Raw genomic sequence first — 16,333 nt, forward strand, 5'->3', positions numbered from 1 at the left:
TCTAAATATATTAACTACGCATTTTTACAGAAGAGCTGGTCATTTTACAGGAGTATCTAGTCATGCTGACGTAGTCGTTTGTAATGACTTTGTATTCACAGCGTAACTACAAGAGTAGCCAATCACCTTCGGGATAACATCAAGAATAAGGAAATTGGAAAATAACGCAGCGAGAGATTTTCTTATATCGTGCAACTATAGATTTGCTAAGTGATGCTGATTTAAGGTTACCCGGTGTATCAGAAAAACTAGGATTTTCACAGTTTTCAGCCCAGATTTTTGGTCCTGGTGGGAAACATTAAAATTGTAAAATGTTCCCAGTTTTGCTATTGTAAATGTTTTTAGAGTACCATACACTGAATTGAAGAAAAAAATATGTCCAGATTTGGAAATGGAAATCTGGTAACCCTATGCCGACTTCTTGAGACAGACAATGTCGACTGTGACACGATTCAGTTTATATTAGCCAGATGGTTTTTTGTTGTTTGTTTTGTCAATTTAAAATGTAAAGCAAATTTTAATTGGATATTTTATTACACATACTATTTTCTTAATTAATTGCCTCATTTCTTTTTCAGTGATCTGACTGAAAAGTGTAGTAAGTGTAATAATTAGAATTCCAAATTATTATGTGTACTAAATATTTGAAATCATGTACTAAATAACGCGTTTTTGACCCGAATGGCCTTCCACAAAGGATTACTGTGTAAGAATATTGTTTTTTTAATTAATAAAGTAAAAAAAAAAGAAACTTACCTTGTGAACAGGCTAAAAGAAAAGAAAAGAAAGAAAAAAACATGATTAATTTTAATAACAATAAACAGCAAATAACAACAAACAGCAATTTAAAGGACATCCAACAGGGAGCGCTGCTTTGAATAAATGTTTTGCAACTTGGTAAGCAGGAGAATAAATATATATATATATATATATATATATATATATATATATATATATATATATATATATATATATATATATACTGGACACTTACGGCAATTCTTGCGAATGTTAGTGATTAGTTCACATTCCTGTGTTTAAAAAAGGAAAAAAAGTAATGTCAGAAAATTAACGTTCCTGAAATGAAACTGGAAAGTGCTGTTATCAGCAGATACAGCTAATACCTACTGTCATTGCCATTGTTCCTTTTGGTCCTTTAGGCCCCTAGAAAAAAAAGAAAACAGAGATATAAAATAGTTGGTGTATTCAAATATACATTTCTTCTTTTAATATAATTTGCCACATAAATAAATTAATAAATGAATATGAAAATGTTAAACATATAAATGTATTGCTCTGCTGTTACTGAATCTGTTGTATTTTTGTTTTTTTACCATATACCCTTTGAGGATTTTAAACATGGCTGTGTATTTAAATCTCTATTTAAGCAGCAGCAAACCCAAATTGAATTTGTACAGTACATTGTAAAGTACAGTAAAACCGTGTTCATTATACTTGTTGTGTTGTGTGCTGTGCTCTTCTGCCCTGTTGTCATAGAAAATACACTATTTAGCTATCATTCTCTGATACAGTACAGTTCAGTGCTGTATGTTAAGTTATATATTTAGAGATAAAGGGGTTGAATTGCATATTTTAGGAGCTTTTTTGATAGGCTCGTTGAAACAATTGTACAGCTGTAATTCGATTATTAGAATAATTTGGTTATCTGAACACCCCCTAGGCCCAATTGATTTGGAGACTTTAATGTAACTGATATTATGACACCTGGTGTTAAAATGGTGCATTGCAGTTTTCCCAACACATCAAATCACGCAGCATTGTATTGATTACCTTGCGACCCGGATATCCTGGGGCTCCTGGACTACCTGGATCACCCTGACGACCGCTTTCACCCTAGATATAACAAACATGTTTTGTAATGTTTATTATAACATTGCAATTATCTGAATTCAAAACAGCAAATGTAAACAGATCTGAATCTATTTTATTTTTTCTTTCCTAGGAAGACTTTATCGGAAGTAGAATTGGCCCCCATTATAAACCTTAGATAATTTTAAAATATTTTTTATTGAAGAGCTACAGACACCTATAGATACTGCTAACCTGTGCAGAATTTGTAAAGGAACGCAGCATTAAGCCACTTTAGGGAAACTCAAATTCAGTTGAATGGCAATTTCATGAGGCAGGAGACTAAGTGCTTGTGACTTTAGTAACAGAATAAGGGTTTCCCCTTGACTACTCGGAGAACCGCCCTCGCTGAGGTGAGGCCGAACTGATTGACCTCCAAGGCCAGGAAGCAAGGTAACTTCCCCCAAGGGGAAACTAAGGAAGGATAAAGGACAAACTGAGGTCCTACTGGCCTACTGAGACATCTAATTGAGAGAGGTCAGACTCGGCTGACACTCCGAGGCCGCATGGAAGGAGGGGGAGACTGGCATAGGTGCAAATGAATAGATTAAAGCAAGAGAATGGAAAATGAAATGTACTTAGAAACGTTTTGGCCAGGGCTCCCCTCTGACCAGCAGGAGGACTAGTCGATGTTGTTGGCCTCCAAGGTTGGGAAGTGAGCTTCACTTGCCCCCAAAAGAGGGCCCCTGGCTCCCCACAACTACACCACCAATGCAAAGAAGAGAGAAGTGTGCTTGTTAGAAATGTTAGTTTGTGATTAATTACAATAATATTTTTTTTAATTTAATAATCTGACCGCTTGGCGGAGAGGAAAAAAAAACCTTTTTGTAGGGGGGCCCCTCTGGTGGTCATGGTGGCGAGATGGCCCCCACTCCGGGCATGCTAGCAATACTTTGTTGAGCAGAAATAATATCAAGTAGAGAAGAGCAAATGTAAGAGTCCACTGCATAGGAAGACCAATGCCCCATTTTATTAATTAAGGACTGGTTGATTTTAACTTTGTTGAATGAATGGGGGGGATACAATTGGGGAGGAAGACCAGCTTTAGAAATGAGTGAGGAAAGATTGTTATAATAGAATTGTTATAGAGTTGATAAAGAGAGGATCGGATGGGTTAGAGGGGTGTGACGGGAAAGATAGTGGGATAAAAAGGAATAAGGGCAAAGAGGTGAGTTGAGTTTGCACAGCTGAACAAATTGCTCTTGTTGTAGCTGATCTGTTTTAGAAATGCATAGACAAACGTAGTCAGGAATGAGAGAGGTCGCAGGAACGAAGGCCCAGGGATGGAAAACTTGAGGGGGAGGGGACAGCAAACTCACAGCAGCAAAGACAACCAACGAATGCAGAAAGACAAAGGGATTTCATGACTAGATCATCAAAAGGAGAAAAGAAATCTTGGCGCAGAATTGAGATGAGGCGATAGAGAATATCTGAAGTGAAAGGGAGACAGGAAGGAGAAAGAGGAGGGAAACTTTTTGCCATTCCTTTTTGCCATAACTTTTTGCAAGGCGAACAGCAGGGATAGATGAGAGAGGAGGAAAGGAAATGCATGATAGGCGATAATGACATTGAATTCCAGCTAGATAAGTTTTGACAGTTCCCAGGGAGAGATGCAGCTTGTCTTTTGCATTAACGAGAAAAGAAAGAATGAAATCCTGGTTGAAGCAAGAAGGAGAGATGTGATGTTGATTGCAGAAGGTTGTGAAAGTGGACCAGCCGGTTGAATAGAAGGAGCAGGTAGAAGGAGCAAGGGCATTGGCCATATAATCTTCAGCTGAAGTCAGAAGATTGCAAATGGAGGAATTTAGTTGAAAATCTGTTCGCTGAATGGAGGAATGGGTAAAGGGAAAGGCTGAGCTGAGGGAGCCAGACATCTGAACTGAGCAGTCTCAAGTAAGGCTATGGATTTAAGCTGAGGAGGAAGATTTCTGATTTCTGGAGGTCAGACATCTGAGAACCATTGATTAAGAAAAATTCCACCAAAACCGATAGTAAAAGCACCCGTATGATGAGATGTCGCGGGGGGCTGAAATTAAGTAATCTTAAAACAAAGAAAGGCCGTTCTGGGCTTCAGCTTGAGGAATGATGCGAATTGCAAAATTGAAATGTCCCAGGAGTGAAAGAAGGTTCCGTTTAGAAATGGAATGGTTGATCTAGGAAAGAGAGTGGAGCTGACAGATGGTTTTCTCCTCTGAGAGGGGGACGCCAACTGCTGAGAAGAGAGACCTTTGAGGGGAAGGGATTGATGAGAGAGTCGATGACTTCTGGTTCCTTTTTTTAGTAGACTGGAGGTTTTTTACAAACCACAGAGGAAGGGATGGATTTTAAACCAGTAGAACAACTATTAGAAAGGCCAATAATTAGATAATTAACAAACAGAGCAGAGCAGGTGTGGGTGTGGCTGAGGCAGCAGGAGAGACAAGCACTGCTGCTGGTGCCACTGATGAGGAAGTAATGGCTGCTGGTTCCAAGCGAGTGATCCTGCTATCTAGCGCATCTAGGCAATCAGATACTGTAGTAATTGAGGTGGAAAGAGGATGAATGAGTTGCTTGATATCGTTAAAAATCTGATAACAATTCTATCGTCTTTATCTAGCAGATATACATCAGAAAACTAGCGTCGCACATTTTCAATCAAGTCATATACTGTATCTTTCAGTTTCAGGAACAGGTGTGTATTGCTGTTATATGCATTATTATCTGTAAAGTGCAGGTACATAAATAATTAGGTTGTTTTGACCAGTACCAATCCTGACAAAGTTTCCTTACAACCCCCTGTAACACCAACAAATAAATAAATATCCTCATCTCATTCTCTGTAGATACAGGCATCCATTTTTCACTCTCAGCTGTGTTATTTACAGAAGAGCAAGTCTGTCAAGCACATTTCTAAGGGACAGCTGCCATCTGCCAGTGAAAAACAAAACTGCAGATTATAGGAGTGTATATAATGCATTTAATCTAGCACGCCAACAAGATGTGAGAGACTTTGCAAATGCACAGAGAACCCCCTGCACGCTATTCTCACGGGAGTGACAAATTTGGACTTGCTTGCGCTCCACGTGGAAATTGCGGGAGTGGTTAATGGGTTTAGAGTGGAATGAGAGCTTCTTGAGCTTGGGGTGCTGAGACAGCGAGGCTGGGCACAGCTGGATGAGTGGAGATTGAATCAGCAGGAATGGTGGAGGCTTGATGGAAATCTTTGGCAGCATTGTCAGATAGAGGAGAAGCAGGACGGGAAGAGAGTTTTTTTGGTGGATTATTTGTTGAAGGAAGACAGCCAGAACGAGACAAAAAATATTCATTGGAGTCAGATGAAAACGAAAGCTGTCTCGGGTGAGTAGTCATTTTAAACAGATTGAAAACAAAGTTTTTGTTTTAAGTTTGAGTCAGCAAATCTGCGTGATAAACGCAAACTGAAAAACAAGACAAGAATTAGGGAGTTGGCTACAGTTTAAATAGAGTGACTGACAGGTCATTTTAGGGTGACTGACAGGTATTTTAGCAGTATGACACAAGGGAGGAGCCCCAGCTCCAGCACCCCGAAATACAAAAAGGTTCTACCAATCCCATCACTGCTGTGCTGTGTTTGACGATAGTAAAAATGACAAGCCACCAGTGGCCCTGAGACATCTGGAGACAACATCTGCAGATCTGGCTACAACATTGGTAATGTTGCACTTTACACAATAAAGCATCTCCAAGCTGATTGGCACCATGGGAGCACACCTGACCCCCTTAGCCATTGTCCTGAACCTCTCTCAAGCAGAGACTAAGTCTATTGTGCCGAGAGGTTACTGAATTACCACTTAGCTCCCAAAAATATAAAGTTAGGAACGCGTTGGCTTCGAAGTCCACAGCTGGAGGAAATGAAAAGTTAAAGAATAGTGAATAGTTATTCTTTCCGTAATAAATCTCCCTAAATACACCTACACAGCCATAAACAAAACCTTTCACACTTCAAGTTCCTTCTTAATTCATTCTCTACTCACTCTTCGTCCTCGAATTCCCTTTGGACCACCTACTCCTGGATTACCTGGGTCACCATGACTACCCTTAAGAACAGATATACAAACAGCAGTTATTATGAGTAATTCAATGCTTGAGAAAAGAAAAGAAACAACACATTGCACCTCCCTTGGCACCATTTAAGAGGGGTATGTTATATCAGATGGTTTGTAAACATGAAGAATAATGAATATATGAAAAAAGATCTACAGCTATTGCTGAATAATGTTATGTTAACATACAGTATTGAATTACATACCGCTTTGTAGTTTTCCATATACTTAATGAAAAGCTGACAAAAACTGGAATTTGAAATCTAACATGAAATAATATACTACTATTATGGCTTCTGGTAGACTTTTTATAGTTTCTTTGATTACATGACATTAAATAAAATATATAAATTATGTTCATATAGTTGTTTTTTTCAAATTTATTATTATGTCTCAAGCCTAAAATTCTAGGAACTTTTGGCCATATCTGTATATCATTTTAATGTCCAGCTGTTAAAATACTATTTAAAAGTGTGTCTGTAACAATACCTTGCCCAGAAGTTAAAACAGTTTGGCACTGTAATGGCAATGTTCACTGGACTCCACCTACAATGTAACTTTGTTGAGATAATTAAGTTATGTGCCAACTATGAAAAGACTTTACCAAAGTGTGGGGTCTGTATCACTGAGGTTAAAATGAAGTGGCAGTGAAAGGGTTTTACTGTACAATACCTGTAATGGAACTTAAGTGAGAAAATAAAACAATACAGCTATGTACCAAACATTAAAAGAATAACTGAAAGTGTACTGTTTTAATACATAAAACTTGTCCTGGCATGGTCACCAATACTTTTAGCATGGGGGGTTTGTATAATCCTGCAAATACTGTATGAGGGCAGTACCTCAAATAGTTTTTGACACATGAGGCTTAGACACTGTGTGGGCATCAGCTTCTCAAAATAGGCACAAAAGAGTAAATTTTTCTTGTTCGATATCCGTGATCAAACTGTACATATCATCAGCAAAAGTATGAGGCCCATATCTTCAAGTGCTTGGTCTTTATCATCCGGAAAGCAAAAAGTAATGGCGGTAGCAGATTTGCACAGGGATGCTTAAAAATAAGATGAATATGCATAGAGTTAAATACCTGTGGTCCTGGATATCCTGGGAATCCTAAATCTCCCTGTTTGAACACAAAGCATCAATGGTCAATTGTTTTACTGGTAGAATTGTGCATGTTCCTACAGGACCTATAATCTTAGCTCTATATTCCTGAACAAGAAAATTCCATAACAATAAGACTTATAGACCAAGACTTCTCTGAAGTCGAGTCTTATAGAGTCTTATGCTCACATTGCCTACAGTAAACAAAACAACTTGGCAGAGCCCTCTGTACATAGGGCAATGTTCGTAGGATGACACTAAACAAACCAACAGAAGTACGTTGCCCAAACCTAATTGTAAACGTACATTGTTCCGTAATTCTATAATGTAACATAATGGTTATCTGTGGCCAGCATTTTGTTCATACACAAAGACGCACAATTAAAAAATACAGTAGTCTTCAGAAGGAGAGTATATAAACAGGATACTTCATGAACATTAAACTTTTCACACTTATAACTTTAAAGTCTGTTTCCAAGCTCTTTTCAAAATGTCAGCTCTAGTGCACTGATAGTGTAAGGATTATTGCCCACACAGCAACAATCCGATACCATGATGTGGTATGGAACAGAGAAACAAGAGGACTTGTTGTTATGTTTTTTTGTTTTGTTTTGTTTTTTAATCGCTCTTCCTGCGACAGATCTCAAACCCCAGTGCACTAGAGCGGCCATTTTGAAAATACCTTTGAAACAGACTTTAAAGTTCTAAGTGTAAAAAGTTGTCAGGATGTTAACAATGAAAAGAAAAATTACAGGTACGTTATTTAAACAGTTGTAGCAACACATGGGGACGTGTAACGCTATATTATTCAGAACCCCGCTATTTACTCTTTAATGGAATCCTGCAGTTATCCCACAAATGAAAATGCAGGAATGATGATGGATTGTTTAAATATGTAGGAAATAACCATGGCACTTCATAAACATTCATGCAGAATTCTTCTGGATGAAACTTAGATTAAACAGCTGAATTCAACAAATGTATTTTCTTAGATCAAGCTCCTTGCATTACAAATAATTGAAACAGAATACACCATGAATGTTCATAGCGTGCTTTGTTTCTTTCATTCATCAGGAGAATGGCCATAAACAACCCACTCATCTTCTCGAGAAGGGCTCATTTGTTATTTGGCCCTTGTCATATGTAGAATAACTACAATTCTCTATGAATATTCATGGAGTACCCTCTATTTATTTTGTTATAGCATACATACACACAACAGCCTAAAAGATCAAATATAATTACTTTTTGTCCTTTTTTTCCTTTAGGTCCATATCCATCACTTCCATCTTCCCCCTGCAATGTGATTATCAATGTGATTCCACTTTTATTGAACAAAAAAATATGCATTAATTTAAGACTGCTACTTAAATTACCATATGTTAATATATTTAATGTTCAGTACTACAGGGATATTGTAAAAAATATATGTTACACAGGGCCATACAAATGTAACATTAAAAATCTTTACTTCAACAACGTTAGAAGATCTGTTGATGTAACCAGTCTCGAACTGGCCAGTGTCCTCCAAGATCACTTTACAGAGGAAGTTATAGAGACCCACCCCTACTGGTATTTATTTATTAAGATTGTTAACTGGTACTGGGTTAGTACTGTAGAGATCAATTGTGTAACCTAAAGACAGATAAGAGTTTACTGTAACTATTTGAAGGGATTCCTGTGAAGTGAACATTGTGGCTTACATAGAGCAATATCCTCTAGTGAGTTATGACAGAGCTGGACTCGTTACTATATCTAGAAAAAGCCAACCTGTACTCCTCGAGGACCAAGCATGCCAACTTGACCTTTGCCACCAGGATCACCAGCCTCGCCCTGTTTAAAAAAAACAAAACATAAAATGTGTGTTTAAAGTTTTTTTTTCTTTCCTGAAAAGATATATGAAGAGAATGAATGGCCAGCAGAGGAGGATGTTGATGTGGAGCAGAAACAGTATAGAAACATATTACTCAAAAGTGATTGCCACTAACAAAATAATTCCATAAATCATACCTGTTTTGCACTTCCATTAGCTACATAGGTCTTAAAGGTGGAGTTTAGAAAGAAACACATAACATAAAGAACATGATATCTGGTATTAAATGAACTTAAAGAAAGTTCTCAGTTTCCATGCCATTTTCTCAGGAAATCTGTTGCACTTGCACTTTTTAGATCATTTCAACTGTGTCATGTTACTGACTGAAAGCATATCAGTCAATGGTTAATAACAGGAAAGAAGCTGTTGACAGGGTGAAGACAATTTCACTATGGACCCCAGAAGGCCTGCAAAAAAGTGTGTGTGTGGGCGGCTCCCGAGTGGCGCATCCAGTAAATGCGCTCCGCGTAGAGTGCAGGATGTGCCCTATAGCCTGGATGTTGCAAGATCGAGTCCAGGCTATTCCACAGCCGACCGTGGATGGGAGCTCCCAGGGGCCAACTGGCCGATCATAGCCCGGGGGGGGAGAGGGTTTAGGTCAGCCAGTGTGTCCTTGGCTCACTGCGCACCAGCGACCCCTGTAGTCTGGCCGGGCGCCTGCGGGCTTGCCTGTAAGCTGCCCGAGAGTTGCGTTGTTCTCTGACGCTGCAGCTCTTGGGTGGCTGCACGGTGAGTCTGCAGTGTGAAAAAAAGCGGTCGGCTGAAGGCACATGCTTCGGAGGACAGCGTGTGTTCGTCTTCGCCGCTCCCGAGTCAGCGCAGGGGTGGTAGCGGTTGAAAAATAATTGGCCATTCCATATTGGGAGAAAATAATTGGCAACGACTAAATTAAAAAAAAAAAAAAAAAAAAGTGTGTGTGTAGCGGGGGTGTGCAAACAACCAAAACATCTCTAAAACATACTGAGCGAGGCAAGTCTGATAGCAAACCATTGTCATAATAAACATTTTAATACTTTACACTTCAAACATATCTGCTCAAAAAAAGACGACGCTCGCAAACAGTAATACATAATAAATAATGATAAAGACCCAGCAATACATGCAGCATTTTTTTTTCTTTACTATATTTAAATTAACCATGAAGGAATGTTGATGAATAGTTTAAGAATAGCCAATGCTTAGTTTTATTTGTATCTGCCCTCCTTGTGTATTGATTGTGAAGCACATATTTTCCCTGAATTCAGGCGATTAAAACTGTCGGGGTAGTGCCTCCCATATTTAAAAAGTGGGTGGGCAATTCCACACTGGGCAGCAGTGTGGAGTAGTGGTTAGGGCTCTGGACTCCTAACCACAGGGTCGTGGGTTCAATCCCCAGTGAGGGACACTGTTGTTGTACCCTTGAGCAAGGTACTTTACCTAGATTGCTCCAGTAAAAACCCAACTGTTTAAATGGGTAATTGTATGTAAAAATAATGTGATATCTGTATAATGTGAAATAATGTATAATGTGATATCTTGTAACAATTGTAAGTCGCCCTGGATAAGGGCGTCTGCTAAGAAATAAATAATAATAATAATAATAATTCATTGCTTCCCATCCCCCCACCCCTGATCTCTCGCACCTGTGATTGCACCCTCCAGGTGAAATGACCAAGGGAGTGAAACACTATAAAAATAAATACATGTTTACTATGCCTAGGGCTGTTTTTATGTACCGGTACTCACTTTTAACCCTTTCGCTCCAGCACTGCCACGGTTTCCCTTTGGGCCTTCAGCTCCAGCGGTTCCCTTCAAGAACATTGGAGCCATTTAAAAGATATATATTTCTTACAATATAGTAAATATACAGAATACAGTATATCAGTTCTTTACAAAATACAAACAAATTCCTGACAGCAGTTCACTTTGCTCAAACCTGGGGTCCTTTGAATCCTGGTGGTCCAATTGGCCCCTTTTCTCCTTCAACTCCTTTCTCACCCTAAGGACAACAAAGATGGTTATATAAATACTTTCCAATTTCAATATTTCCAACCAGATACTTCCCTACCTGAAGATACACTCAGTTGTTGTGTTTTTTTCCCCTGAATACTGTAGCTAACAATTGAAAATGGTTTAAGCCAAACGCAGAATTAAAGAAAACTGATTGTTCAGAAAATAACATCCAAGAACAGACCTGGGTATACTTGTACTGTATATTTATTTTATTTTGTGAAGCACACTATTTTGTTATGTTCATTTATTCCCTACTTTAAACAACTTCTAATTGGTCAATGTAAATTCTCAACAAAAAAGTGCAGGTACTCATAGTCACAGCCAGATATAAACATTTTACAAATTGAGACAATTTGAGTGCCAACGAATACATACTTTAAAAATGTATACGTATTGGTGCACGATACATTTATAAATACAAAATAAGCCTTAAAAAATAACTGGTCAATTATAACCAATTCACCATAAACAAAGAAGCTGAAAATACTGAAAGCTTTGTACCCTCTGCTTTTATCACTCAGTCAGGTACTGTAATATAACACTTAAGATAAACCTTAAATGACAAGTATTAAGAAATATTACATTATGCAGTAACTGCTGTAGAGAGGGAGTTTTGTTTCAAGATATCCTAAAAAAGTGATGATGTTACAAAAAATGGTATAAAAAAAAAACAACTGTGCTATGAAAAAATGATACAAAAAGGTCTAAGTCAAACAATGCACAATAGGGGCTAAAATACACCTCAAATGTATTATGTAACAGGCACTACTACGACTAATGATGTACTTGGCCATTTCAATTTCCATAGAATTCTCTGAAATCATCCTCATACTTTCCAGACCCTGGGCACTCACCTACAACAGGACCTGGCCATGCTACAGTAATAGCCTTGGATTAGAACATATATCCCTGTTTCTTTTATTTATTTTGTACTTATTACTTATCTTACAATAATATGTTCTGTGTGCTTCTCTGTTGTGTTTCTGTGTAGATTAATTACCATGATCTATTCCAGAAAAAGATTTTTCAGGCAGAAACAGTATAACAGTAGACTTTTTATTTTAATTTTATCCCTGGTATTGTGGTTTCTGCACAAGAAACAAACTGGCAAAAGACACATTTTCATAAAGTAATATCATTACTGTGGTTTACTTCTGCTTTTTTTTTTTAGATGTGCATGCAAGTGAAAATTTATATTTAACTTAAATAAACTCTTCAAAATGTTTTAAAAAAGGGGGCATTGTACAAAGAAAAAACACCTCACTGTTTTGGTTTTTGTTATTACAGTCTCATAACAGAAAAAAATAGGATCACAACAAAACAAAATGTTGATCACTATACTTACCATGTACCTTGCAAGTTGGGCCAGTGTTTGAAAAGCGTGAAGCACACCTCAATCTGTATCCGGACTCTGTTATTGTTAATCCCTACTGTCCTACACATCACTTGCCATTTTAGAAAATTCCGCGCAAATTCTGGCAATGTGGTAAATTGGTGCAAGGCAAAACGCATTATGAGAATTATTTCTAATATTTAGCAACTATGTAATTTATGGCAAACACAGAGTTTTATTTAACTGAGATTCATTACACAGTGGAAGTCAATTCAGTTCAAATCATACATCTACAGCCTTGTTATTTTATGCACTGTATCTAATACAAACCTGCTGGCCCCTTCTTCCTCTGTCCCCCTGAGAACCTGGCAAACCAGTCTGTCCTTTAGCACTCTGCGAGCAGAGAAAAATCTTCATTAGTCATCTGATTACTAAACTCCATTGCTAGCATGTATTTTGAGGTTTTCTTAGCCAATGTTAAAAAATAGATTTGCTTACGTTGTACAGTATTAGCTTCATTAACATTATTACTGGACCCTTTTTATTCTGCTCCGAAAAAGTCTGTTTTGATGAAGTTTGGTATTTTATTTAAAAACCAACATATTCTAAATAGAACAGTTTAATGAACATTAAACTTAATTGACTTCATCAAAACAGACTTAAACTGAGTGAAGCTTTGTGAATATAGCTCATGGACAGGATGTCCCCAGTCAGGCTTTTAATAGTTGATATATTAAACACATTAGGATGGTCTTTTTTAAATTGGGTGGCCACACTCCTTTGATCTGCACCACAGATCAACATGATCTGAATTTGTTCCTCTTTGCTTAACGACATTTTACACTTGAAAGAAATAAAGGAACAATTATGCCTATGAACCTGACTGACAGGACACCTGGTATACTTCTGCTTTTGTATGGTTCTGCATGAATAATATTTACCTTACTTCCCAATGGTCCCCTTCGACCAATAAGGCCCTAAAAAGATAAAGGGTTATTTAGCAGCCATATTTTGTTCAATACTTTCCATGGCAAAGAGTCCTTATTAATGATTGTTATTCAGAATTGTAAATAGCTGTGTGGAGGGTGCCCCGTCCCTGTGCATGTTTTGTGTTTTATGTTATCTGTTATATGTATTATTGTAGTGATGCACGGGTTATAAATTAGGCTATATAGCACTAGTGTTGTTAAAATGTACATTTGTATTTAGGCACGGGGATTGCACAATGACTTCATGTGCAGATAAAATGTGTAGATAAAATTAGTTCACGTGCTGGGATTCAAGTGAATGATTAATTAGTAATTGAATCCCAGCACAGCTGTATATACAGATGCACGAGTCACTCAGTCGGGGTTTGGATGTGCAGTGAGGAGGTTCAGGAGTAGAAAAAGGAGGTCAATTATAAAAACAATTGCCGGAGGACCAGCACGATACTTGCTGTTTGGGTTCGTCCACCGTTTGTTTGTCCGTCTATTTGTTTTGGCCACCGCGCCGTTTTGTTTGTTCTATGTTTCCGTTTTGTTAAAACCTTTTATTTTACAATAAATCGGCGCATCAGCGCATTCATTCATTAAACAGCCTGCGTCCATTCAGTTCCTGATCCAACGTCACCACACGAGCCATCATGTCACAAGCTGTTATCTCAAAATCAACTTAAAAGTGAAAACCTGTACAGGGACCTGTATATTACACCACATTAACTTTTTAAATGGAGGCAATATCAATTCTGGGACTTCAATTAATTTATATATGTTGGGCTGCAGTGGCAGGCTTAGCGTGGTTAGTGGGTCTGTTCAGACCATTTATATTGGCTGCAACACAAGACAGATTATATATACCGGTATATAAAATGTACTTTACCCTTGATTTTCTCCCCAAATAAGAACGTCCAATTACAGTCCCTCACAGCAGCAATTCCCCACAACAGCACAGGTGAACTGAAGCCTCTTTACACCCTACACCCAATGACCTAGCAGCCTTTAAAGGACAAAGACCAGTCCTACAGATTTCCATGCAAGCCCACTGGACACCTAGCCAACTGGGTCCACTGTAGGATCAAGGAGGAGAAAGAGTATGCCGATTTTTGCCTCCATTACCCATGGGATCTGTGGCACCCTGTAGAATCTCCAGCAAAGACTGGCAACTTCACACAGCAAGGATGCAAAGCCGCACACCTGATGGAATAACTCACTCTGCACATAAGCGGCTGTGCCCTTACCAGATAAGCCACTTGGGGATCCCACATGCAATTCATTTAATGCAAACTTTAAAGTAGGCTCTGAGGTATTACTACCTTCTGCATGTCACAAGCAAATCTATCTTTTTATATGTAAACATTTAAACATTTGTATTGAACAAATTAGTAAACTGTAACCCAGCTTCTCACAAACACTCTGTCAATAAAATGCACAGTAATTTTAAATGTATAATACTTTTAATGGTTCTGTAATTAAAATTAGATTGCAGTGTTACTGTAACTTCAATAAAAACTGACAGTATGCATTGGCTTAGACTGATAATACAAATTACTGATAATAAGACATTTTTTTTCTTGGTCCCATGAAATTTGTATTAATGAGAATTTTTAAAAGCTATATATATATAATTTTTAAAAGATATATCTATATATATAGAGAGAGAGAGACAGAGAGAGAGAGAGAGAGAGAGAGAGAGAGAGAGAGAGAGAGAGAATGGAGGCAAATAAAGTATTTTGTATTTCTGTTTTTGTAGTTACTGTATATATGTTGATGCAACAGGTCTTACTAAAATTTATTAATAATTATTAAAAATCTTAATAAAAGGAGGTGTTGATTTGACGCACAATGGCCTCATATTAAATTAGGCCTAAATGTGTGTGTAATGGGCTCATTTTGTATGTACTGAGAAAGAAAGGATTAATGATTTTAATAGTAAAGATTTCTCTTACTCCTTTTCCAGGATCGCCTTTTAAGCCAGGTTCTCCGTCAATGCCTGGATCACCCTGTAAATAAACGTTTCAAGTTTACGTTGAATATTTTCGAACGACCACACTGTGCATTCTCTAAAGTCAGGCTCAGACCTATTTGACCGAAAAATGCTCAGTCAGAATTCTATGGTAAATCCAGAAGAAACTAAGTTGACAAATGTTCTGGCTGCTGTAGTGCATTCTTCAGGTCTATACCTACAGTATGTGATTTAGAAGTGCAACTTATTGCTACCATTCAACTACCCTTACACTTTTAATGTACTCTAACATGCTTATTGATTTCTTTTTCTTTTTTTTACTGTCTTTATCATGCTTGGTTGCTTGTGCTGATTATTCAAAAAACAAACTGGTGCAAACAGCTGCACAATATCTAGAAACAGCCATGGCAAATCCACTTGCACCTACAAGTTTCTCTTTCAGATCAAAAAGGAGTCTGTTTAATAAATTGCTGATTAAAAGAAATGCGAGGCATTATCCAGTACATTATTTTTTATATATTTTTTTGAAAAATATAACAAAAACAGTCTCATGATGCTAAATGTATTACTGCATTTTCCAAGAAAATGTCACAGTTACAAAATTCACGCCACATGTTTTACTGCTTTTTTATGTTACACAATAATTACTAAGGCGTTCTGACCAACTTATACTTCACCAGGATAAGCCACAGCTGTATTATTTTAAAACATTTAGTAATACCAGCGAACCCGTTGCACCTTCCAAGAATAAAATGCCCCAGAAAAAGAATCCAGCTGCCGTGGCTTGTCCCAGGAAGGGTAAAAGATCAAATGAAAAATGAAAGTAATGTATTTTTCAGTGAGGAAATTAACCCTGTATCTGCAAAGACAAATGCAGGATCTTTACCCTGTCACAGGTATGTACCCAGACACAGTTATTATAATTATCATTTGTATTATTACTTCTTATTACTTTATGGTCTATTATTGAGATAAAGCAAATACAAAGCAAAACAAGTACTATGAAATACTAAAGCAATAAGAACTGATAAAAAAAAAATAATGACTGGAAGTAAGTTTCAAGTTTATTGCTATAAAAACACTTAAACACAAACCTTACATTTTTCTTTCTTTTTTTATTTTTTTTTCAATAATTATGTTTATATTAACAAAGACGTT

The 16,333-nt window shown here is 37.4% G+C and overlaps 1 protein-coding gene across 1 annotated transcript in view; it reads right to left on the bottom strand.

The window, feature by feature from the left end:
- Positions 1-16,333, bottom strand: part of LOC117399611 (collagen alpha-6(VI) chain-like) — a 68,254-nt gene that overhangs the window by 8,286 nt on the left and 43,635 nt on the right. Inside the window, exons 21-33 of the mRNA XM_033998901.3 lie at positions 15,159-15,212; positions 13,174-13,209; positions 12,563-12,625; positions 10,823-10,885; positions 10,633-10,695; positions 8,805-8,867; positions 8,280-8,330; positions 7,018-7,053; positions 5,862-5,924; positions 1,792-1,854; positions 1,129-1,164; positions 995-1,031; positions 757-768 (exon numbers count right to left, since the gene is read on the bottom strand). Of these exons, the coding sequence (XP_033854792.3) occupies positions 757-768; positions 995-1,031; positions 1,129-1,164; positions 1,792-1,854; positions 5,862-5,924; positions 7,018-7,053; positions 8,280-8,330; positions 8,805-8,867; positions 10,633-10,695; positions 10,823-10,885; positions 12,563-12,625; positions 13,174-13,209; positions 15,159-15,212 (640 nt within the window). The remainder of the gene's footprint in view (positions 1-756; positions 769-994; positions 1,032-1,128; positions 1,165-1,791; positions 1,855-5,861; positions 5,925-7,017; positions 7,054-8,279; positions 8,331-8,804; positions 8,868-10,632; positions 10,696-10,822; positions 10,886-12,562; positions 12,626-13,173; positions 13,210-15,158; positions 15,213-16,333) is intronic.

Source organism: Acipenser ruthenus, chromosome 4 (assembly GCF_902713425.1).
Source record: "Acipenser ruthenus chromosome 4, fAciRut3.2 maternal haplotype, whole genome shotgun sequence".
NCBI classification, from domain to species: Eukaryota; Metazoa; Chordata; class Actinopteri; order Acipenseriformes; family Acipenseridae; genus Acipenser; species Acipenser ruthenus.